General features: G+C 44.4%; 1 protein-coding gene across 1 annotated transcript in view; it reads left to right on the top strand.

The window, feature by feature from the left end:
* The first annotated feature begins 1,823 nt into the window (after window positions 1–1,823).
* Window positions 1,824–9,299, top strand: part of LOC115210926 (calcium-dependent protein kinase 12) — a 71,959-nt gene continuing 64,483 nt past the window's right edge. The window contains exon 1 of the mRNA XM_029779715.2: window positions 1,824–1,996. Within this exon, the coding sequence (XP_029635575.1) occupies window positions 1,980–1,996 (17 nt within the window). The 5' untranslated portion in view covers window positions 1,824–1,979. The remainder of the gene's footprint in view (window positions 1,997–9,299) is intronic.

The raw sequence follows: 9,299 nt of genomic DNA, 5'->3' as shown, positions 1-9,299 counted from the left end.
ACAGAGAAGGTGGCGATGTAAAGTTGTCGCGCACCCTAAGATGTCATGAAAGGAATGTATGAGAAAACAATTATTTATAAAGTATATTCAATTGAAGAGAGAAAATTTGAAATAATATCGACAGATAAAATTGAAAAGGCCCTGAAACCAATCTGGCAAGATATGTAATAGGAAACCGATTCGGCACAGTGGGGGTTCACCTCAGAGAGGCAGCCAAGGCGAAACAATACTCAGCAGCCTCGCTAAGAACGGAAAGTGTGGTACTTCTACGCCCATACCTCGGAAGGAGAGCTTCCAGGGTGAGGGTGGAGGGTGGAGGGGATTCCACCTACGTGGCCTGGGTAGCGGCTGCTGTACTCCTGGGTAACGAGGATGAAATAGCAGTCCTCCAGGCCACTAAGTCAGAAGCTTTAAATTGGAAAGGCCGGCCAAACTTTGGACTCTGGAAAATATGGTGGAGACGGTGACAATCGGGGAGGCGGTGTTGAGAGTTAGGGTGGAGCGCAGAATCCCTCGATGCTTGAAATATGGCCTGAAAGACCACAACAGAGCGGACTGCCCTTCACCAACTGAGAAGAGCCAGGAGAAAACCAAGGAAGAACCAGCGAGAGCGGAGAAGGAAGTACCAACAGAAGTGAAGGACGACGAATCATGGAAGGTTGCAGAGAATAAAAACCAAAAAAGGTAAAAGGCGAATCAGACAGAGTTAAGACCCCACCCCACCCCACACACCTTCCCAATCCCACCCTTCCCCCGCAGTACCAAACCCACCCTCTCCCCCCGACACAAAAGCAAAAAAAGAAAGCACTTACACACAGGAATCCTCAAACTTCCCCTCCCCCAGCCAAGGAAGAAAGTTGTTTTGCATGTATGTTACACGACACTTCGAATAGAAAACTGGTTGATGACACAATGACGTGGAAAGACACAATGTTAGTTAATATGGAAGTGAAGGTTAATATAAAAGGGTGACACGCATGCATTTTGATATCGGAAGATCGGCAACGAAAAATAGAAACCCCAATATGGGTAGACTATGTGGAGGGTAAATATTGACAAAAGTAAATTTCCAGATGAGATGTTGTATACGGACCTTACAAAGGAGTGTGGAATAGACATACAGGAAGGAACGGAGTTTAAGGTAAGAAAGAAGTGAAGCTTCTCGGAGGTGGAGCGAGTAACTTGATTTTCATTTCTTCATTGTCATTTCATGTTTTTATACGTTCTTTTTTTTCTGCCCGCTTTGTGTCCCCACATGTTGTGTGTTGTCCCTTCTATGTTCGCCCCTAGTGTGCAATAATTCGATCTATGTCTTCAAATGTGGCAAAAAGCCACTCCTCAACTCCGAATCCCCAACAGTTTAACATTTTTGTCACTCCTATCGGTCCCAGTTCTTGATTGTCTTCAGTGACAGCCAGAATAGCTGCCACCAATCACTCTGTTTTGATTTCGGGTGGCACTCTCGCTAATTTGACTCGAACACTGCACCTTCCCCTATACGTGGGCAACAGCGCTACCTTGCTCGACCCCAGAATGGTGGTGGAATGTGGGGCCAGCTCTTCTTTGGTGGCAATCCTCAGCTCCACCGTGCCGTATCTTCTTCCTCTGCCAATAAAAGTAGCCTCCCTCGTTATGTTTCCTAGACACTCCTCGATATCGTCCTCTGATAATTTCTCCATTTTACTGGTGGCGACCACTTGTGTGTTGTACACCATAGTCTCTACTGATTTCGCAGGAGCTGTTGTCACATAATCTCTATTGATTTCGCAGTAGCTTTTGTCATACTAACACTATCGACTCGGCAATAGTTGTCGTAGTATCGACTCCTAAATAGTTATATTGTCATTGTCAACTCACAAGTAGCATTCTACATAGTACAGCCTCAAGCAGTCTTTTGGGAAACGAAATTATAATAATACAGTGGAATTTATCGGATTTGTAGGTACAAGTGCTATACTCGTAACATTAAGACATCAAGCATGGGAAACTGTCTCGGGTAAGTGAGTTTGCATATTACTGATAACTAGAAATCGTAATTAATATCGTGTTTAATCAATGGTTATACTCGTAAATTGTAATAACAAATTAACGATATCATATGTATAACACTTTTTTTTTTTTTGCTTGTAACAATTTCTCAGAATTAAAATAATAGTCACTCGCATGTTATATATGCATCAAAAATGAACGTTAAAAAAAAAAGGTGCTTCTTCAGAAACGCACCTCTCCAATTAAATCAAATACAATGAAGAAAAATTATGAAAATGGAAAATATATACAAAATAAATTATGTATGCAAAGAAAAAAAATTAGAAAGAATCATCCGTCTTTAAATATTTTATACTAAAAAATAAAACAGAAACGGGTACTCGTGGAATATAAACATATCAGACGATACAAGGGGCGGTAATCTACTTTTACCAATCGGGCATTATTAATGATATCCTAACACTAACCCCAACTCTAAAACTAACCCTAACCCTAAAAAGTAGATTACCGTGCCTTGTTTCGTCTGACATGTTTGTTTATATTCCACGAGTGCCCGTTTCCCGCTCCCGTTTTTTTTTTTGTACAAAATATTTTAAAATGGGTGAATCTAATTTTTTGCATGCATCATTTATTTTGTATATATTTTCCATTTTCATAACATTTTCTTTATTGCGTTTGATTTAATTGGAGAGGTACGTTTCTGAAGAAGCTCCAAAAATAAAACAACTGTTCGAAAACTGATTGATAAAAATCCTGAAGCTTAAGCGGAGGAAACCTTCCAAATTGTAAATAATTAAATTTACTTAAACTAACTTAGAACAATACAGTTAAAAAACAGAAATAACTTGGTCAATACCTTGAACTAGCCCTAAACCTTAATAAAAGAATTCAAAGTCAAAGTGTCATCGCAGCAATTTCTTAATTTGCAAAAAACCTAGAACCTGACAAAATATCAAACAAGGCAGTTAAAAGCAACTCAATATGCTCTCTAAAACGTTTGAAATAATGTTGAAAGACCATAAGACAATTAGATTTCAAAGCAAATGTAAATGATGTCAAGTTCATAAAATTATTGGAATATAGATGTACTTGACTTATTTACAGAATGAGTTAAAATAGCTGGACAGACTGGATTCTGAGAGATCAGAAAAGATGTGGGAGAAAACGATCAAGACGGTGGAACACATTGGATAGCTTTAAAAAAAGTCTTTGGAGATGAGACAGTCAATGAGGAAAAAGTAATAGAAACAATGTTCAAGTTGTGTGCGTGTATGTACGTGTAATTAAGGTAATTTTATTGCTTTCACAGTGTTTACCGTTTTACAAAATCAAAATAGAAAACTGGACAAAACAGAACACAATTGAAAAAATTAAAATGAAAAAAAGAAAAGGAGAAAAAAGAAAAAAAATCAAAACAATTCACCACCTTAGGTTGAAAAGTTGGGGACGCTTGGAAACCTCTCTAATGGTTATTGGCTGATTCGCTGGAACAGCCAAGCGCCCTCACGAGCCTCACCAGTTACCTCTGCAAGGTGAGTTGACAGGAATCTCGCAGTAGTGGTCCGACCCCATCAAACATCTCGAACCCCACAGGATGGAAAATGTAGTTGGCCGACGGATCGCGGTATTTCAGGATTTTGTTCCGCTCGGCCGCAGAAGCTGTAGATATCGCCCTGACTGCAGCATTCAGGATGTGAGAAGCAAAGTAGTCGCTATCTGTGACATCCCAGATGGAGGGGACGTTAGCTCGGGCCAAGCTCCTCTTGAGTCTCAGGTTCAACTCCGTATGACGCGCGAAGCGACCAGCATTCAGGTGGAAAGAAAGGTCATGGAGGCCTGTGGAGTCGAGAAGCCTGCCAAAATGACAGATCAAATCCGTGCATACATCGGCTCCCACACTGAGGGCAATGCAGACACAAAGTTCGTCCAAGCTGAGTAAGCCATCAACATTAGCCACGGAAATGGCATCAATCCGGTCACCTGAGTATTTGGCGCTAGCAGACAGTAAGCAGCACCTTGAAAAGTGGTCCGACTGGATGAAGAGAGAGTCGAAAGTGGCCTTCGAAATTATGTCCCAAGTTCTCTGACTCTGACAGTCCTCCACCTTCTCAGGAGCAGACAAGCCCAATTCCCTCCAGTATTGGAGAGCGTCATCCAACTTCCTGTTAGAACTGGTCCATGTTGGAGCGGATGTTGTTCACCAGGATGGAGCAGGCGTGGGTGGAAGAAAGGAAGCAGGGGAGAGAGAGGGACGTACACTTACGAAGACCAAGACCTTCAAATCACTTGGGTAATGCAGCCTGATTGCAGGACGTTGGAGAGTCTGACATCGACTAAGCATGCGAGTCTCTCAAAGATTAGGTTCTCGAAGCGTTGGAGGCACGATGGGAATCGGTAAGATGAGCTGACTCTAAGTAGATATAGAAGCTTAGGAATTAAGAGGTAATTCTTAAGTATAAAAAAACCTTGATGGGGTTCGATAGCTTCAATATTTTTCAGCAATTGCTTCGACTGGAAGATGGACTCAAAGGCAAGTTCAGTGACTGGAGCACCTAGAGAGCACCAAGCCGATGGGGGAGAGACTGCAGTGGAAGGGAAAGACTCTGCGTAAAGGTCAATAGTTGATTGATGTTGAGAAACCGAGTGGTTGAGGATCCAGAGCTCACATTTGGAGCTGTTTACTTGGAGACCCCGGCGACCAAGCTCCCCAACCATCATATTTGCCATGTCCAAAGGTCCCCCACTCCCCAAACAAGCATCGTTGAGACACCAGACGTTGAGGTTTAGCTCGACGCCCATCTTAGTAATGTCATCAATGTCCAGTGCGAACAGAGCGGGCCCGAGTGGGTCGCCCTATTGAACTCCTGAGCCAGAGGTGATGATTTGGTCACCGAAAAAGTGATAGGAGGGCTCCGATAAGCCTACCATGTAAGGCGGTAGAGTTGTGGGACCTTCTCTCTTATTGAGCTGAGGACAGCATCGCGGCTGATGGAGTTGAAGGCATTCTTAAGGTCAAGTTTGAGGATGACCTTGGGTGACAAGAAGGGCAAGTTGGCATAGGCTCTGGTAGAGTGGGCGGCAGCTTCACATCCCAATTTGGTGCCCAATCTCCTCCAATAAGCTAGAGACCAATTGTAAGCACACCTTTGCGGTGAGACACCGAAGGGTGCAGCCGACCGCAATGGGGCGCAAGTTTCCATTGGGTTTGGTGAGCCCAAATAATTTTGCACGGGAGAATAGTGGGTGGATATAAGGGAGGATTTCCCTGAAGAGAACTGGTTCACAAACTGAGTCAAATTCAAGTCCGGCGTTACCGGCTGATAAGGAGATACCATCCTTGAGGTGTTGAGGGCGAAGGCCATCAATTCCCGCACCTCAACCAGCAAGGAAGGATGAAATCGCCTTTCTGATGTTATCAGAGGTGAAGACCGGTCTCAAGTTTTCTGGGGGGATCGGACCAGTTTAGTTGATTATCAGGGGGTGCCGATGGGTGCTTCTCTTTCAGAGGTCTAAGAGACTTAGTTACACGGAGCGAGGGAGGATAGAGAAGAGGGGAAACGGACAGACCCTTTATGTCGAATTCGCTGAATTTAGCATTGACTGCGCGTTTAAGGTTTATCGGTTGTCTATCGGTAGGCACTGTGCTCGATGTCAAATTGAGGCGAGAAGTGGTCGGGAAGGACTCAAGTAGTTGGAACTGTCGCTTGAGAGAGGATGTAAGGGAGCCCTATTTCATATCATGCACGTGGAAAGAGATGCGGAGGAATGGAAACAGTTTCTGCCAGTCAGACGCATTGTTGGATAAACATAGGTTTTTCAACAAGCTGGAGAGCGCGCGAGCAAAACTATTCCGAGCTCCCTTAGGGATCCGGTTAACGAGCTTCGATTTAGATAAACTCTAGAGGACTGCAGCAAAGTCCTCAGTTGAGAGCTGGTTATCGGAGCGTGAGGCGTCTCTACGGAGTGCGTTGGAGCTGAAGTGGCACTGACTGCAGGTCCAGTATAGAAGACTTTCGGCTTGAGCCTTGATGATGCAGACACGACTCCAGTGGTAATTTCGATGGCACAGGTGACAATTATCTTTAAGTAACGGCTAGAGTAATCACAGAGAGCACAGTCAGGTGTAGAGGGCTAGCATTGGAACTCAATCGAGGGAGTACAGCATTGGTTCCCAAGGTAGGACTAGAATGGAGGTCTGGTGGTTGTGGTGGTGGTGGGGGGGAAAGTTGTAGGAGTGGTGGGGTTGGTAGTGTTATTTCCGTTCGGAACCAGTGGCAGAGAGAGTTTAGCTTCTCTGGAGCATATCGAAGTTGGGGAATGAGAGATCAGAGGTTGATCTATTGTCACATAGTCGCTCCATCAGGCAGGTCTCTCTTTATAGTTATGGCCGGTCTATGGTGTACCCTGGGTTTCACGTCCATAAAACGCTTACCCTTACGGCGTTTCTTCAGACCTTAAAGGCCGGTGGCCGATATACACTCTTTAAAGTGGAGGGAGAAAAATCATCGTAGCTACGAGGGTCCGGAGAAACGTAGTCAAACTAAGCGCTTTATGGACGTGAAACCCAGGGTAACACCTTAGACCGGACATAACTATCTTTATTTCATTGCTCTACTGCTCTATAACTTAGAGCGTGCTCCTCTTTTATAATTCACTGACTATATATTATGCATACACGCGCGTGTAGGTGTGTATTAACGATATTGACATTGACTATGAAATTTCAACAGCTGTATGGCTTATTTTCAATTGTATAATTGAATAATCTTAAAGTATATATCTTAAGAAAACGTGTAATAATGTAAACTTATTCCCATTATCTATTTTAGTATTTAGTCATTTTAGCAAATAATAAGTTTTGAAACTTTAATATTTCATTTGAAAACACTTCAAATTCTATATATGTATGTGTATATGTACATATATAAACACACACACACACAACACACACACACACCACACACACACACACACACACACACACACACTCACACTCATACATCGTCGTTGGCTGCAGCTCGTATCCGAGCATTGAGTTGGTCAGTTTCTAATCAGCCTCCTCGGCTGACCTTATTCTGTTGTCTGTTCTGCTCGAAAGAGCTGGCTCCATTGCGGATAGCAGTCCTCCAGGCGATTCATGGCAATCTGTTCCCATGAGGATGACTGGATGTTAGTTTGAGCCAGGGTCCGTTTGAGCCAGGGTCCGTTTGAGCTGGTCTTTGAAACGGAATTTCGGACCTCTTCTAGGTCTTGTCCCGATTACAAGTTCTCCGTAGAGCCTGATCCTCGTGTAGCAGAAGTGATTTACACTGTCATGTGAGATGTTTTCATTTTGACTCATCTAGGATTTAAATACCCGTAAAACGGCTCTTTTCGTTCCAGTGGTCACATGACCTCGTGATTAAACGAACCTTCCAGCTGTCCAATCACGTTGGCGCAACAGTTTATTTTTCCTTACCCGGGAATTTAATCATCAGCTCTGGGAGCCTCCTGTTCCCTATAAGTACGGCATTTTTCAACTGTTCTGACCACACACATCACATCTCATCACATCTCCAGCAACGATGTCCTGACACCAGCCAGTCTCCACTCTCATCATCTCCACCAGATGCCTGTCTGCATCATTGCTGTATGAAAACCATACGACCACCAGATCAAACACCTGCCTTTACACACCGCCAACTATGTCTACAACATCAACAATCCAGCCTAGCCATGAAGTTCTCTCACAAATCTTTGTAATAACCTGTTATGTTATTTTATTTCATGTATGGCAATCATTGTATTTTATAACAGAATAAATCGTCGCTTACTAGTTTATTTCATCTCAAGTTATATCTTATTTCCATATTTCCTTCACTCACCACTCCGTTATACTCGGAAGACGAGAGGGCTCCATACGCTGGACGTGATCTGCTCAGCAGAAATGATGGGGAAGAATGGTGGCTTTGTCGCTTGGTAGTGAGGCGCGGCGAATAACCCCGGTTTTGGTAATGTGATCTTCCCATCGTACATTGAGGATCTGTCGTAGCTTGGATTGCTGGAAGCATTCTAGGCGCCTGAAGTCACGTCGGTATAGCGTTCAAGTCTCACAAGCGTAGACAAGAATTGACAGAAAAATGGCACAGAAGACCATGATCTTTGTCCGGATGGTCAGCGTATGATTGAAGAATACACGTTGGTTGAGTCTACTGAAGGCGGAGTGGGCCGCCCTGATCCGGTTCTCCACGTCCGTTTCACATGTGGGGGGGGGTCTTCGAAAGGATACTCCCAAGGTATAAAAAGTGTTCAACTTCTAGGAGTGGACGTTGACGCTAATGTTCGTACTGTTCAGGCTTGGTGCAGGTTGGATCAGGGACTTGGTCTTTAATGTTTACCTGCATCCCGAAGCGTTCATAAGCTGCGTTGTAAAGATCGGCTGTCATTTGTAGGCCATCTGCGGTCCGGCTCGGAAAGATCATGACGATTGTGCCTCGATATGGTCTAAAGTTATACTTGGACTCAGGGAGGACGTCTTCCGCAAGGATGCAGAGGTGATTGAATAGGATACGGGCGAAGATCTTACTTGCAATACTCAGGAGTGATAGGTTCCGATAGTTGTTGCAGTCCTCTCCGTCTCCCTTCTTGTAGATGGTGGTGATAGTTGCATCGCGGAAGTCGTTCGGGAGGGTCTTGTTTTCCCAGATATTGAGGATAAGGAGCATCAGATGATTTCTCATCTCAGGACCTCCGTGCGTGAAAAACTCAAACGGAATGTTGTCTGGTCCTGGAGCTTTGCTTGGTTTCATGCGCTCGAATGCTTTGTTGAACTCATGGGGTGAGGACGGCAGGGAATCCAATGGTGGATGGGGAGCTGTGGGATGTCTTGAAGGAGATCGTCAGGAGTGCGTGTGTGGTCGTTAAGTAGGCTCTCGAAATGGGACTTCCAGCGATCGCTGATTCCCTGGGTATCGGTTATCGTAGAGCCAGCTGCGTTCTTCAGGCCACCCACTGAAGAGTTTGTGAAGTCGAAGATCTTGGTTGTGGCATAAAAGCGATGCAAATCTTGTTGGTCCCCATAGTCTTGCATCTCCTCTGCCTTTCTCTGACACCAAATGTTTTGAGCTTCTCGAATTCCTCGCTGGCATTCCGCTGATGCTTTGCTGGTGTTTTCGTTTGTTTCTGCAGTACATGGTTTTTGAGGTCGAGGCGCATCCAGAGTTTGGCTTCGATAAGACGGGAGATGGTTTCATCATTCTCGTCAAACTAGTCTTGGTTCTTCGGGGCAAAGCCGATCGTCTCCTAGGCGGCAACGGTCATGGCTTCACGAA

Source organism: Octopus sinensis, linkage group LG4 (assembly GCF_006345805.1).
Source record: "Octopus sinensis linkage group LG4, ASM634580v1, whole genome shotgun sequence".
NCBI classification, from domain to species: Eukaryota; Metazoa; Mollusca; class Cephalopoda; order Octopoda; family Octopodidae; genus Octopus; species Octopus sinensis.
Note: the sequence above shows the minus strand (reverse complement) of the source record. Positions and strands in the feature narration are given on the sequence as shown.